General features: G+C 41.4%; 1 protein-coding gene across 1 annotated transcript in view; it reads left to right on the top strand.

The window, feature by feature from the left end:
- The window catches only part of LOC308318778 (guanylate-binding protein 1-like), a gene marked incomplete at both ends in the record, with an annotated part of 31225 nt that extends 15472 nt beyond the window's left edge, over nucleotides 1–15753 (top strand). Inside the window, 5 exons of the mRNA XM_080768407.1 lie at nucleotides 285–562; nucleotides 1134–1346; nucleotides 1501–1608; nucleotides 15108–15488; nucleotides 15697–15753. Coding sequence (XP_080624533.1) covers nucleotides 285–562; nucleotides 1134–1346; nucleotides 1501–1608; nucleotides 15108–15488; nucleotides 15697–15753 — 1037 coding nt within the window. The remainder of the gene's footprint in view (nucleotides 1–284; nucleotides 563–1133; nucleotides 1347–1500; nucleotides 1609–15107; nucleotides 15489–15696) is intronic.
- Between the last annotated feature and the right edge of the window lie 1269 nt (nucleotides 15754–17022).

Raw genomic sequence — 17022 nt, 5'->3', positions numbered from 1 at the left:
TCTGCTACCTGTGTTCACTTTGCATTCTGACAATTAAATCAAGTGTTTATTGTGAGGAAGACATTTGTATATTATATAAATATTTTAAAAACTTGTATAAACTTCTATAACACATAATATTCGGTATACAGACGTACCACTCTGCCGCTATTGGAACCTATTTTGATTGTTGTAGGTTGATAATGGAATTAGCATCTGACTTTTGTCTGGCATGTACATCATTGCAAAAATCTCTATCATGACTATAGTTGAACACACTTGCTGAATGGGTTTATCTTCCACAGTGCTTGGTCTGCTGGCAGAGACATACGCGGAAGCCATCCGTAGTGGAGAGGTTCCCTGTCTGGAAAATGCTGTGAAGGCACTGGCTGAGATTGAGAATGGCAAAGCTGTTGAGCAGGCCCGGGTCCTCTATGGACAGAGAATGCAGTCGGTATGCCTCCCCACCAACACCTTGGAGGAGCTGTCTGTAATCCATTCGTCCAGTCTAAAAGAAGCCCTGGCACTCTTCACAAAACTTTCTTTCAAAGACGACAACCATCGATACCAGAAGCAGCTTGGGGTATGTGTTGGGAATCATATCATCCATTATTTTCATATTGTGTTTCTGTGCACTTTATGCAACACTTTTAAAAATCCTCAAAAGCCTATCTAGTCAAAATGATTGTGCTTTTGAGTCCCATGTCTAGTACACGGGACTGCAGTTGTTTAACTGCAATCCCTTGTATAATGGCTTCTCGGTATTCATCGTTCCTGTCTCTTCTCTTTCCACTGTAGGAGCCCCTCCCACTTGTATTTGTAAAGGCCCATATATACATATATGTTTGTTTCGTGTATGTTTATTTGGTGTAAATACTTTTTCCTACACAAACATTAAATTCCCATTGACAATTAATGAATGGACAATATATGTCATAGTGTCTAGTTTACGTCATGAAGATGATAAGAGCGCCCCTCACTTCACACGGGTGTGATTTAAAATTAGAAATCTCCGTTCGGTTGTTGACTGTTCCCTATCCGACTTACATAAGACCTTAGGACTGTGTAATACACTTTGGAGCACACGCTGCACACTACAAATTAACCCATTTGTGAATATATGCATGTTCATTGTTACCACTGTGTTTTTTTAGAGGGTACTTCAGGAGGAATATGATCAGATCTGTGAGAAGAACGTCAACGAGTCCAGGAAGGCATGTGAAAAAATCATCCAACAAGTCTTTAAATACCTGGAGGACAACGTGGGAGCTGGTCTGTACTCGGTCCCTGGAGGATACGAGACGTTCAGCCAGGACCTAAAGGAGATGACTGATGCATACAGATGTAAAGATGGCAGAGGAGTCAAGGTGAGTCAGATTCCTGACAACTTCTTGTCTGAGTCAAAGAATGTTAAATTAATGTAACCATATACTGGTGCTGAGGTGTAGGCTAATTGTGTGTGTGTGTGTGTGTGTGTGTGTGTGTGTGTGTGTGTGTGTGTGTGTGTGTGTGTGTCTCCAGGCTGAGGAGTCGCTGAAGACATACCTGGATGAGAAGGAGGTCGTCGGCAAGGCCATACTGGCAGCAGATAAAAGCCTCACTGCAGGACAGAAGAGAGAAAAAGGTAAAGTCAGTCAGTAAATCAATCAAGCTTATACTTTCAATGATTTGAAATCGATACAGTAACTATTTAAAATACTTTTTTAATTAAGTAAATTGCTAAATACCATACACAAAATTTATTTCCATTGCCAAACGATACAATACATGAAGTAGTTGCTGTTTTCATTTTGAAATACAGTACTTCGAAAATCGATGCAGTTACTATATCGTTACACCCCCTAGTGGTTATGGTTGAGGAAACTCAGGGCTGATGGGACATAGAGGTACAATCCCGACGTTGTAGGGTGTGACAGTGTTTTTCTGTTGAATGCTGTGTCATTGGTTTCCTACAGAGATTAAAATAGACTTGGAGAAGGCAGAGAGAGAGAGAGAGGCCATGAAGAGGAAACAGGAGGAACTGGAGAATACGTCGGAACAGCTGAAGATAGCCCACAGAATTGCAATGAAGGTGCAAGCTGACAAGATGGAAAAAGAGAGGGAAGCAAGGCTGAAAGAGCATGCTAAGCTGGTTGAAGTAAGTGATGATATGAAATGTTCTTTTAGATCTTCTGCTGGTTTAATTTTTTTTAAAACCTAAAGAAGATACGTAGCCTAAGGATCGGAAGGTCATTCAAAAAGCGTGTGTGTGTGTGTGTGTGTGTGTGCATGTGTGCATGCGCATGTGTGTGCATGAGCGTGTGAATACATCACCAAGAATTTATATTGAATGTATATCGTGTGCCAAGTGTAGAAGGTGTTTTTATATGGAGTTGTGTAATAGTGCCTGTGTTATTTCAGCGTATCAAGGTCGAAGAGGCACGAGCTGCTCATGCAGAGCGGATGATGGCAGAGGAGCGAGATAGTAGAGGTATAATTTGTCTTATTTCTTAAACCGGAAACCGAGCTACACTTCCTAACCATCTGTCCATTGTACCAAGACATCAGAGACACATACTTCCCACAGATTACAACCACACACAGAGATTTTGAAAACATGACCAATGACAAAAAACTCCCATATCTGCTGGGCGAAGTACAACCTATCATTGAAAGTGACAGGTGACAGGTGACAGATGACATCTGACAGTAGCTGATAGATGACAGGGAAACACACGGGTTTTGTTATGGTTTACCCCAGCATTACAATTTCCAGGTGTAATAAATATGAAATAAACATGAAATAAAAAACAACGATGAAAATAAGTTTTGATATTTTTATTTAGTGAGAAACATGTAACATATTTACACAGGTAAGTTACACAATACATCTAAGTATAATAGACTATCCAAGTCTATAAGTGTATAGTGGGTACACTATACATAGTGGGCTTGTGGGTCGTCAGGTGGCTATGGAGGCCGATTCTGGACCCGATTACTCTGGTGCAGTGTGGACATGGGAATGTAGTGGCGGTTTTGGGTTCTTTTTGGGGTTCTGAGTCTGCGCTTGTCCTGTGCATCATGGCGAAGGTCATCATATGTTGTAGCACCCTCATGGACAAGGTTTGGTACAGATAGATCTAGAGGGGAGGTTGCGTCCTCATCATCAGAGTATACAGGGGTTGCACTGGTTTGAAATAGTTCGGTGTTGAGTGGGGGTGAGGTTGTGATAGGAAGTTCAGTCAGACAACTCAAGGAGGATGTAATATATATATTTATTGAATATAAGATAATCAATGCAATATATTTATTATGGTTTGGCGATGTATTGGATCTGCTTTTTAGGTACGGGTCAAGCGCATCAGTCCCGACCATAGGGACTCCGAATCCCCCGTACCTAAAACAGTAGATCCAAAACGACAGGTGGTAGCTGGGGTGGAGGTGGGTGAGCACGCACTTGTATACAGCAGCGCACAGTATACAATAAAGCATTAGCAAGTAAGCAAACAGAATGAGCGCAAGTTGTATGACAGCAGCACGCTGATACAGCAGCAGTGGGCAAACAAGAAGGCAGAGGAATGCAAACCTCTGGTTCAAGTAGCCGGTATGAGAGATGGGGTGAGCTGTGATTGGCTGAGTGAATCATGTGGATGATGCTGTGGTGGCCCAATTAACGGCCGGCGCGCTGACTGAGGTTCCCTGACTGAACTTGCTCTGCGCATGTCTACGACAAGCGCAAATGCTCATTTCAGTCAGACAACTCAAGGAGGATGTAATATATATATTTATTGAATATAAGATAATCAATGCAATATATTTATTATGGTTTGGCGATGTATTGGATCTGCTTTTTAGGTACGGGTCAAGCGCATCAGTCCCGACCATAGGGACTCCGAATCCCCCAAACAGCGCAAAACATCCGAATCCCCCAAAAAGCAGATCATCACCAACCCTAAGCTATATATGTGTTCAACAGTACAGCGCCTGTTCTAGCATTATGTGATGACTAGGTCAATGTGTTCAACAGTACAGCGCCTGTTGATCCCTGAAATTCAGGGGTCCTAAACGGTGTCCTGGTTGCCACTGCGCAGCAAACCAACATGAACCCAACCCAACCAGGATCACCGAAAAGGACATTCTATCATTATCATTAATGTCTGAAATCAGTACCCAGTAGTCTACCACCTGGAGCTGCAAATTGGCAACATGATCGCATGCATGATCATGATGCGGCAACGCTGCTGCTGCAAGTTCTGCCACAGTAATATACAAAATACAGTTTTAAGAATTAATTATACACTTCTGCAGTAAGCAAAGAAAATCAGTAGCAAACACACTATTCGCAACTAGTTAGTATTTGAGCCTGCAAAATATCTTTCAAGACTAGTCTAACATAGCTTTCGTAAGCAGCAGAGGACCACTGGCCTAAGAAACAGAAAGATCATGCAGAAACAGTTTTAAGAGTATTAATAATATCCTGCAGCATAAGGAGCAAAAATAATGAATATATGCAGCAGCAGCAACGTAACCAACATGATTCAGAGCTCATTAGTTCTGAGCCTGAAAAATGCATTTGCGTTTAGCAGAGCATAGCTTTCATCAGCTGCAGAAGACCACCAGCCCAAAGCTTGTAGAGTGTAGCATTTTGAACTTTGGTGCTGCTGTGGTAGCTGCGCCGATCCTAAAGAGTGTGACGTGTAGAGATTAGGAGGCAGCCCACAGCCTTGACACAGAATAAGCAGCTTTTGCAGGACCGGCCATGGCTTCCCGGAATCCATCATGAATAGGGGCTCATGACATTGCGGATGGACAGCATGGCAGAAAATGAGGCATGGAAGAGAAAGGACAAAGACTAGTGTTAGTTGCTGTCACAGATATACCTTAATGAAATTAGTTGTTTTGAGATTTATGGTGGGCATCCAAGCAAAGTCAGAAGTGGAAATACCATGCATAGGATTCACCACATAGAAGTAAAAAAAAAAAAAAACTATTATAGGATTGCCAGTAGATTACTCACTGAAGGATCTGGAGTAAAGCTGAACGCCAGTTATAATGCTTTTGCGATTTAAAACAATTAACTAAAAGCACTACTATGATAGGATACACAGAAAGCAACTTGGAAAGATGAATAGGACCCTGCAGAGTCATAGGTTTTAAGACGATTTGGCAAACATACTGTAACCTCATGAGCTTGCAGCTGCAATTAAGAGAAGGCAGGAATAATTTAGCATGGTTTGATTGAAGGTTTCCAGGCAACTTCGAAACCATCAGCATGGCCTCTGAGCTAGAACATGAAATTAAACAGGACAAGCATCTCTACGTTGACGAACCTGGAATTAGAACAGCTCTTAGAATGAAATAATCCATAACACAGGTCCAATAGTTATACCACTGAGTAACGTGTCGATAGATGGAACAGAGGAGCGTCCTTATTGATGGGTGATGCAGATTCCTTCATTATGACTGATCAGTTTCCCATTCCAGGTTTTATCCGACTAAAAGCATGCCACCGCTGCTTATAAGGTATCTCAAATAACACGGAAGACTTACATCTGCCGGCAAGTATTAAATTCAGCGATTTATCTGCAACTCATCTCCCTTCGTACTCTTCCCCCAAGACCGTAGAAGGAGCTGCGTCCATGTTAACATATCAAGGATACACATGTTTCAACCGAAACACTACTTGAGCGGCTGAGCGACTGCATGTGAATAGAATTAATAGAACAAATGCAGCCTAGGTGAAGATGCAGATTGATTAACTGATGACCTGCCTCATGGTTTCAGTAGCAGCAGATCCACGTATACCACCAATGTGAGCCTATCGATAATGGCTGCAGCTGCGATGAAGACTGTGTCGTGGAAATTTAGGGATAAACATATATAATACTCCAAGTTACAAGTTACAGTCTGGTGCTGTTCAGCTGTTCGTTTACGATGTCACTGTCCCATTTGGTGAACGCCTTAGCCTTTACAACTGTATGCGGCAACCCACAGGGAGGACCTTCCCGGCATCCAAGGTTCATCTAATCCAGTGGTAACCAACCTTTTCAAGCCCAAGAGCCCATTTTATTCCCAATTGTAAGCCAAGATCTACCACTAAAACGTGTTAGAAAAAACACTTGTTTTTTTGCTATTTCTGACAGGCTCAATGCATGTGCACAGATCCACACAAAGACTAAAGCTTAAATTAGAATAAATACTTATAGTAAGTTATATTATCAATGTCAAATAATATTAAGACAAATTAGAAATAATTAGTATTAGAAATATTTTGTTTCTCATTTCAATGAATATTCACATTGGCAGATGTTCAAATGACATAGGCATAACTTGACCATATATATTTGCACAGATATGGTGACATACTCTCAGGGTCAGCCCACCTTTAATGAGACTGCTGTGACTGCACTTTATCTGCAAGCGTTTTGAAATCTGGTTCATATTTAGTGATTGCCAGTCTGAGGGTGTCATTAAGATGTGAGTCAGTCATACGAGTTCTAAACTTGGATTTTATTATTTTAATTTGTGAAAAGGCCATTTCAAAATTCCTTCTCTTTAGCTCTGACCTGCAGGTGACAGTCACTTACTAATCCAATAATCTCCATTTAAATATCTGAAGTTAATGCAAACACATCCTGCATTTTATCGGACAGCAGTTCAATGACAGTAGGCTCAGTAAAGAGGAAAGGGTTTGATACAAAAGCAGCTACTTGACTCATGCGTTGTACTTCAACAAGTTTTCATATTTCATATTTATCATATTTTTTGCTCTATGTGTGCATGTGTACAGAATTCAAACTGTAGCATTGATTATTGTCACGGACAGAAGTCATTCGTTCCCTTTGCATATGCCCTGGAGTGCACTCGCCTATTAGTTTGCATTGCAGACTGGTATATTCAGTATATTTTTCTCATTTTTATATTTTTGTTGTTGCTGCGCAGCAGTTGAGGAGAACGCAACTATGCATTCCTTTAAGCAACACAACTTCTGCAGCTGCATCCATATGTTTAGAATTTGCATCAATGATCAAATCCCAATAATAAAAAATATTATAACAACGAACAACGAAAACTGAAGGAGCAGCGGCGCTATCGGCTAGTAGTCCCAACTCAAGTGTCTACTCTGCAGCCTGTCACGAGCCCCGTAATGAACTGATACGCGGGACGCACGTTGTTCCGTATTTTAATGTCGGGTCGGAGAATAAATACAGTATGAATGACGGCGGGATTTATTTGACAACTCTGTCCTGCTTTCTTCACGAGAAGAGAAGAGCGCTCACAGCTGCTAATATGGTAGCAGCCCTGTGGCTGACCTGTCAGTTCTCTTTAGGGCATGAGATGTGAACCTGGGTCTGGGAAGCTCAGAGCTGCAGCCATTGGCTCATGATACGAGCACACGACCAATGGGACAGATCATTCAGTGTTGCTAAGATACCACCCCCCCCACCACACACGCACACACACCCTTGGACGATGGGGTCTATTCTCAAACTCAGAGCCACAGCGCTCTGCTCAAAATTAATTTGCATGTGACGAGCGGCACTGACATTATTCCAATGGACACTTCGCGATCGACTGGAAACGTTCCCGCGAGCTACCAGTAGCTCGCGAACCCCCGGTTGGTTACCCCTGATCTAATCAGTATAAAGGGCTGTCGCTCAGGAAATGGAAACAGAAGCAGTATGAGAACAGGCTATGAATCGCTTTAAATGACATGGATATAGCTAAAGTTGACGTTAAAGCAAGTTAGCTTCAGTCACAGTGTAGTATCATCTAAGCCGTAACGCTGATAGAATTCAAATCAATCATTTGAAGCAGTGTTAGCAACGCAGTAACGCCATACTCTTTTCCTGGACTGAGCATAGGAAAAACACCACGCCTCTGTTCCTGGGCTAAGCATAGCAGAAATGTTAGCAATGAGCCAATTCCTGTCTTTAAAGACAGACTGTAAGTTTTATTTAATGTTAAACACTTCCCTGGCGCACCATATGTACTTACCTGTAAAACAGACCCATAGAGTAAGACAGAGTTACGAAAACTCCGTTCACTTCATGGGGCCAGTTCAATGGCGCGGCTCTTCTTCTACAAATGGGTAGAAGGACAGAAGTAGGCAGAAATGCATGGACCCAGGCAACAGCCCAGCTTTAGTATTCTTAAATCCCTTATTTTAGATTGTTTGTAGTAATCATACAACAAACACATTACAGAGACTTTAGTCGTCTCTGAGTAATACTTTTAAAACATTTGTCATGTTGCACACATGCCTAAATAGCTCTTATTTGCACCGCCCTTGTTGAAAACAATGTATTCAAACTCTTCTTGTCCGCCTTTCAGGCTGCATGAACAGTGCTTGGTTTATGCCCGCTCATCGTAACTCTTCTAGTATTAGATGGCTCTGCTGTAACCCATGCTGCCATTTCTCCAAGCATAGGCATAGGCAGCGAGTCGGGGGTGCTTGAGGCCTGAAGCACCCACTGACACAATGGGCGCATTCGGAAATAGCGCACTGAGCACACTGTGCAATGCAAACAAATAGACGAGTGGGCTCCCGCACTGGGGGCGGGGCGGGGGCACCCACCACCGTTCTAAGAACTTACGCGCCCGCATAGGGCCTATATCCCGTGCGTCCGTACCATAGACTGTTTCTCCATTCATGAGCATGAGCACATTCCAACCATCGTGAGTACTGCATCTGATTCATTGAAAAGGAGGACCCCCCAATGTAACCGAGCCAAAGTGCTTTCTGGGCATTTTTTAATCCTCTAGCTGCAGACCGCTTACATTGAACTGTGCTTGACAACTGGTAATAGTTGCAACACATATTCCAGATCATTAATTTCCCTATAATTAGCCTCCTAAATACGTCATAATAGGACTACCAATTAAAATAATTGTTGAGATTCCTGAATGTGCAAGCATCCACCTTATAGCCAGGTGAATAATTTACTTAAACAGCAGGATCAATTAGTTTATAGATAGTTCGCATGAAACAATTGGCATGATATTGATTCCTCCAGCCAAAAATAAAAAATAAATATCCAGCATGGCTCTACCCAACACTAGATGCATGATATGGTACAATTCACACTGAGATATCCCTTGGGACCCAGGTGCCATGTGGGCCTATGCAACCAGGAGCAACCTCACTGCTCCCTCAGTTGCTCTGGTCAACTCCATTTACTTCTGACTGATGCTGCATTAAGAACTGTGTTGCCATATTGGAACAGACAAGCAGCCAGGTCCGCGAAAACAAGCCACAAAAATCTTGAATCATTATGAAAACAATCCAACAACGTCAAATAAGTTTATCATCATATTAAACTGAGGGTGCTTCAAATGAACCCCGGGTTTAAACAACGTTCACCCGGCAAGTGACTTTAATAAAACAAGCTCAAGACGCTTATAATGTGCAGACGTGGCAACATGCTTGACAGACGCGATGCGGGCATACTCCGAGTGATCTAGTAATAGTGGCGACAGTGTTGATTCCCGTGGCAACAATGGAATGCGGAAGTGCTCGTTCTATCTCAATGTGATAGTTCCAGCCAAAGGAACAATGTTTGGAACTATACAAAGCGTGTCGCCACTCTCCTACTCTGCACTGTGGACAACTAGTCGCAGTGTATACTTTAATCCTGCTGCCTTGAATCTATATTACGTCCACATATTGACTAGTAGCCTACTACTACGCAGCCAAGACAAGAATGCGCCCCAAGCGTGACCACTGTTAAAAAAAAAACGGATTATAAAACTTTGGCCTGGATTTACATGTGAAGAACAGCGGAAAGCAGAGCAGACGGCAGGTAAGCCGCTTCCTTGACTAGTGTTGTGAGCAGGACAGGACCCGACGTGAAATACATTGGCTAACAAATGCGATCTCGGTGTGATCGAGGCACAACGATAAAATGGCAACAGAAAAGAACATTTAAGCAGCAGCTTCAACTTGATCTAGGTTATTTCCGTCGGTGAACAAAAGCAGTGCACGTTCTTCCAAACAATTAGACTGCACTGACTTACCAGGATTTGTATGAAAACCGTGAAAGCAACGTTTAGTGCATAATCGCCCAGACAGACGCCACTTGTGGCAGTGGCAAGACTGGTGGCATATAGCAGCAGTAGAATTGAGCACGCACTTGTATACAGCAGCGCACAGTATACAATAAAGCATTAGCAAGTAAGCAAACAGAATGAGCGCAAGTTGTATGACAGCAGCACGCTGATACAGCAGCAGTGGGCAAACAAGAAGGCAGAGGAATGCAAACCTCTGGTTCAAGTAGCCGGTATGAGAGATGGGGTGAGCTGTGATTGGCTGAGTGAATCATGTGGATGATGCTGTGGTGGCCCAATTAACGGCCGGCGCGCTGACTGAGGTTCCCTGACTGAACTTGCTCTGCGCATGTCTACGACAAGCGCAAATGCTCATTTGTCCAATTCCCCATCTACTATTCTTGCTCGTAGTCAAGTCCATCGGCTCGATAGCATCAAAATATTCATCATCCATATCGATTATGACCCCGTCCGACTCCAAGTCCACCAGGTACTCCTTATCAATTCCTGGCATATGTATGCTTAACAGCTCGGCAGTCATGACCGCATCATCCATTCTCTCTTTGTATATTTCGAGATCCGGGGTATAGACCAATCTGTCCTCTAGTGGATTCACATATCCCCATACTCTGTAAGGATCGTATGAGTTGAACAGAGGTTTGGTTTTGTTTGGCTCGGTTGACGATAACGTCTGACGTTCCATTGATTCATTATGGGACCATCGTTTACCCATAGCATCCATGACTAATATTGAGAGGAAATAATTGACGAATAATTGACGAATCCTAGCCTTATCCTCTGGCGTGAAGATCTGACGTAGATGTCGATCTGAGACCTCCCTTTTAAATAGTTTGTTTGAGTCTATACACCACACCCCCTCTCATTGTTACTCAAATCATTATGTTTACAAAGCATCCGGTGTCATTTATGCAACATTGTATGTGTTTAACATCCGCATTTATAGCCAATCAGAATGACACCCAATGTGTGTACGCTGAGACAGGCACTATCACTAGGAATAAAAGCAACGTTGCAGTTAAAGAATGCCACAGTTTGTTAAACGTGTACGAATTGTGTACGGCAAGAGACGAGTATAGCCCCGACTTCACCACTCTTCCTTATGGCTACTAATAGAGATGTTTTTAAAGATGCTGATGGTTTTCAAACCAAATTACAGCATCCTTTTAGTATGCTGATAGCGGGGCCATCTAATAGCGGGAAGACTTTCTTTGTGAAAGAGTTAATTGAGCATGCTGACCAGATTATCTCTGTTAAAGTAGAGAATATTGTGTACATATATGCTTGTTGGCAAAAGATGTATGATGATTTATTGAAAATCAGGCCTATCAACTTTGTACAAGGAATTCCAGAGTCATTATGTGATGATAACCTCTTACCTAGTCATTTACATAATTTATTAATAATTGATGATGTCATGGATGAAGCTAGTCAGAATCAAGAGGTACAGAATGTTTTCACAAAGTTTGTACATCATAGGAATCTCAGTTGTATCTATTTACTACAAAACATATTTATCCAAGGTAAGGCTAGCAGAACTATTAGCTTGAATGCTAATTACTTAGTCTTATTCAAAACAGCCAGAGACAAGAATCAGATAATGTTGTTAGCACGGCAGATGTATCCGGGGAGTACTAAATATTTTTTACAAGCCTATAACGATGCCACCAGTCGTTCATATGGATATTTACTTGTTGACTTTAAAACAACAACACCGGACTGTTTTCGTCTCAGATCAGAGATATTGGCCGACACATCAGTAGTCTATTTACCTAGAAAAGCCTTGTTGTAATCATGTCAGACCTCATTCCTAGAAATTTAGTCCTACTGGAAAGATTGTATAAGGCTAGTCCTAAAACCAGACACATTATTCTGAAAAATGCCAGTTCAGATTTTCTGAATGCTCTGTGTGAAATCTCCATCAATATTCTGCGTGGCAAAATTCCGTTATTTTATTAATGTGGTTTGATTTTTGCTATATATTCAATGGATATATGGACCTGCTATACCTACATTAAAAGCATACCTAAACGTATGTTCATTGTCTTTGTCAACATTATTCTTATGTAGGTACTTAATATATTAACTTACAATATATTTTTTAAACCCCTGTTTTCCACAACAAGCACAACATCTCTTTTCTGGTAAAAAAAAATAAAAGAGGGGAATCTTACTGTACATTATAATAGCCACTGTCCATGGTCCATACAGTGTAGTACATAATGTCTTCATTCATAGGCCATATGTATTGCTAGAACATGCATTGTTTACTCTGTCAGACCAAGTGGAGATATAGGGCTATATCTTGCGCCACCCCTTATGTTACGGTTCGCTCTCCATCACCTCTACATCCATGTGCTGTGGGTGTTCTGGGCACTTCAGCGCCACCAGAGGACTCCAGAGCACTCCACAGCACCTCTCTCCCTGTTACTATCTCCCCACCTGGATGTCGTCTGCAATCACCTGATGAGCCTACAAGAGCCAGGCCTGTCTGCAGCTCGGCGCCAGTTCTTCCCCAGTCTACGGTTGGTAATGTTAGACAGCTAGATTTAGGCTCTCAGTGTTTTAGTGTTAGACAGTTAAACGTCACGCCGTTACTGTGCTATTCCCTTTACTCTGTGAACCTGCCATTGACTCGACCTTCTCTTCTCCCCTCCAGTGTTTCCGGGACCAGAGCTCTGTGGAGCAACCTACGGACCCCTGCATGCACTCCTTTCACCCCCCGTGTTTGTGAATAAAAACCCGCCCGGGTGGGCTTTACTCATGCTTTGCCTCTCCTTGCTGTGCTTTTGGGTCACGCCACACTCGAGTCATAACACCTTAACCCTTATTATCCCTGAACTAATTGGCCATTTTTTACTATTTAAAAAAACCTTTTAAAATATCCGATCTACAAGTTCACAATGTCTCGATGTAGATCGGCTAGTTGAACTATATAATAAAAAATATATCTAGAGAGAGAGAGAGAGAGAGAGAGAGATAGGCTACACACACTATGTTAATTTCCTTTTAACCCTGTAAGACCCGGATATATTTCTACTTGCAAAAAAGAGATTTCAACTTTACTACTACTTTGTACTACTAGGACTTATGTTAAAATAAAAAGTAAAATAAAAATAAGTAATAAATTAATAATTTACATTTTTGGGATATCTTTCACAATAATGAATAAAACATGTTCTAGACATTCTAATAACAAAAAAACATATATTACAATTATTTTACTTCATTTTATTAGGGTTAAAGGTCATAGGTTAAAAAAAATCCAGGATTTTTTTATTTGTGTGAATTTCAGCCTCTGTGGGGGGTATTTATATGCAAATATCATGACCAATGATAAAAATAATTAAGTAATTAATTAAAATAAAAATGTTACCGAAAAGCAACGCTGGGTCTTACAGGGTTAACTTGAATGGCTACTCTATTAATAAGACAACTTATTTCCTTCTTCACTTTAACAATACATAGTCTAACTAGTATGGCCTCCCTGCCCAATATTCGGCAGGGGGGAAAAAAGAACCGAACAGATTCAACCCAGGTGGAAAAGGTTAAAGGAGAATTCCATACTAAAAGGCTTTCTTACCTTTCTTTGTAGTTGTTACGTCCCCATCAAAGAGGTCCAGGTGTTATTTTGTGCAAAATCTCCTTATTGGCTATTTCCTCTACCATGAGCCCTCAATGAATTGCATTGAATTGAATGGGGTGTTGTGCTAATTCGCTTATTTCCATCGAAATAAGTAGTAAAGTGTGCCGCCTGGGTTATTATTTACATTATGAAGAGAGGATATATACAAAAGAATTATAATTTTGAGCGATGGAAATAAGCGAATTAGCACAACACCCCATACATCAACATTAACATCCAAAAGCACTTTTCAGTAGGCTAAATGGGAAATATAACCCATGTTCCAGTTGATCCATGTGTAATTATATCATCTGGTCACAAGCATTCATACCTTTCATTGGAAATACTTTTCTGTATTATTTAGATAGATAGATACTTTATTTGTCCTTTCGGAAAAAAAATTGTGCACAGCAGTCATCAGGATATACATAAAACATATGCAAATAAACAGATCACACAGTACATAGACAATAAAGAAACAGTGCCAACAGAAGGCCACCAGTCATATCTCCAAGAGGCATCATATCACACTTTATGCACCGAACTGAGATGGGGCCTGCTTGTTCTATACTTATGGGAACAAACGATCTTGAGGCCCTAGCCTGCAGGGAAGGTACCATGTACCGTCGCCCTGGTGGTAAAATATGGTATTGGCTGTGTAACGGGTGTATGTTGTCCCTAGTAATAGCTTTCCCCTTCCTGAGTACCCGGGTCTCATACATTGAGGTCATACTCTCAAAACGTACCCCAGCTATTTTGCTGGACACGCTGATGATTTTCTGCAGTTTGTTCTTATTGACCAATGATAATGAGCCATACCATGAAACAAAACAAAATGTCAATGCACTCTCCACAATGGAAAAAGCAGCCACTGCTGACCTTTCTTGTAGATGGAAAGAGTGTTGGAATTCCATGTCAGCTTGGAATCAATCGTTGTACCCAAGTACTTATATTCCTCCACAATCACTACCCCATCCCCACCAGTGACATTTTCCTGGTGTGCATGAGCACCAGTCCTAAGGTCCAATATGACCTCCTTAGTTTTTTGGATATTAAGCTGGAGGAAGTTACTCCTGCACCAACCGGCAAACTCGTCCACTGTTCTTCTATAGCTTATCTCATCATCCTCAATCAGACCAACAATAGCTGTGTCGTCTGCGAATTTAACAATACAGGTGTTATCTGACTCACTCCTACAGTCGCTTGTGTACAGCGTGAACAATACCGGTGAAATCACGCTCCCTTTTATTTTATAAAACCCACAGACACATTTACCCACTTTCAACCCGACCTCCCTACATTTGGCATGTAATTGTAGTCCTAAAGATAACCTGATGAAGGTCTAAACAGACCGAAAATGTGGTTCCCATTAAAACTTGTATTTGCATTTTAGGACAGTGTGCGGGAGTCTTTTCATGTAATTTCATGTAAAAAAATACTCAAAATCTGTTGTTTGTAGAGACCGAAGCAGAGACTATGTCAGGGCATTGCTCTGAGCATTGGGCTGATGGTCGACACCGGGGCTACGTCACACATTGTGACCGACGTGAAGAAGTTCCGAAACTTCGACGAGAGTTTCGAGCCACGGAAGCATGTTCTGGAGATGGCTGATGGAGTGAGGGCCTCTGGCATAGCGCTGAAGAGAGGTACTGCAAAGGTTTGGCTGAGAGATAACAAGGGTCGTGAGGTGGAAACGATGCTGAAGGGGGCGCTCTACGTTCCATCCTTTCCCCAAGACATTTTCTCTGTGAACGCAGCGATATCCAACGGAGCCACAGTCTTCTTCAAAGAGAGACAGAACAAGCTCATCCAAAAAGATGGTACGACATTCGACATTAAGGTACATGACAGGCTGTTTTACTTAAATACTGTTGATAAGATTACTAATGTTGATGAATGTCATGGGTGTAATGATATCAAAACGTGGCATGAAATTCTAGGACGTTGCAACTACGAAGATGTGTTGAAATTGCAAAATGTAACTGAGGGTATGGAAATTAAAGGCAAGGTTGATATTTCCAAAATGCCATGTGAAGTGTGCACAAAAGGTAAATTTGCTCAGAGCCGAAACAGAGAGCCAGACCAAAGAGCTAAAGCTGCACTAGAACTTGTACACACTGATTTATTTGGACCAATCGATCTGGACCAATCGATCCAACAGCTAAAGATGGATTCAAATATACTCTAGCATTTACTGATGACTATTCAGGAGCAATTTTTGTTTATTTCTTGAAATCTAAGAGTGACGCAGTCAAAGCTACGGAGAAATACATTGCTGATGTTTCACCTTATGGGAAAATTAAGTGTATTCGATCAGATAATTGTACCGAGTATGCTTCTGGTCTATTTCAAGCATTGCTAAGCAAAAATGCCATCAGACATGAGATCTCAGCTCAGAATGGGACAGCTGAAATAAATAGAACACCGTTTGAAATGGCCAAATGCATGCTGATTGAAAGCAGTTTACCAAAAGAATTGTGGACATATGCAGTAATGACTGCTGCTGTTATTCGAAACAAGCGTGTAGGACAGACCCCATATTATATGCTGACAGGAAAGAAACCAAACCTTTCGAGAATGAGAACATTTGGGTCCCCATGCTATGCATACAAGCAAGACAAGAAAAAGTTGGATTCACAATGTGAAAAGGCTATCTTTGTAGGCTATGACAAATACAGCCCAGCTTATTTGGTGTTTTATCCTGACACAGGGAAAGTACTTGTAGCTAAACACAGATTGGTAAAGTTCATTCAAAAGAGTGTCATTGCGAGTCAGACACAAACCGAGCAAGAAATGGAGGAGGATGATGGTTGCAGTATAAGGGGGGCTGTAAACTATCTACCTAAAGTTAAGGAAACCATGGTAATCCCAAAAGAGACACAAAAACAAGATGCAGAGTCAGAGATGAGTGATCTGGTTGACATTCAGGCAGGTGAATGTAGCCAGAGTAAAACTTATCCAAAAAGAGAAAGGAGACCACCTCAATATTTAAAGGATTACGAGTGTCAAGCAAAATCTGATGACCAGGGAAATGTAACCTTTGATTATTGTTATGGAGTGATGAGAGAAAAAGATCAATTTACCCTGACTATACTGCCAGAGGGCAAGAATGCAGTGGGGGGTGAAAACAAAAACAGGGTGATGAAGCATTATTGTCACAACACAGTAAAACAAAAGAAAAGAAGGAAAAAGAAGTGTTCATTTGTGTTTGGGTGATAGGTGATGATCTGATTATGTGATATATTTAATCTGCTATTTATTAATCAGTATTTGAAAAGTAACATGTATTTGAGAAATGACATGGGTATTTGAAGTTGATGATTGCAACCAGTAATATGATGTGATGACAGATGTAAAAGAGATGCTTACATTTT

Source organism: Protomyctophum bolini (genome assembly GCF_963924005.1).
Source record: "Protomyctophum bolini genome assembly, chromosome: 7".
NCBI classification, from domain to species: domain Eukaryota; kingdom Metazoa; phylum Chordata; class Actinopteri; order Myctophiformes; family Myctophidae; genus Protomyctophum; species Protomyctophum bolini.
The sequence above is the reverse complement of the archived record's forward strand: the minus strand, read 5'-3'. Positions and strand labels throughout refer to the sequence as shown.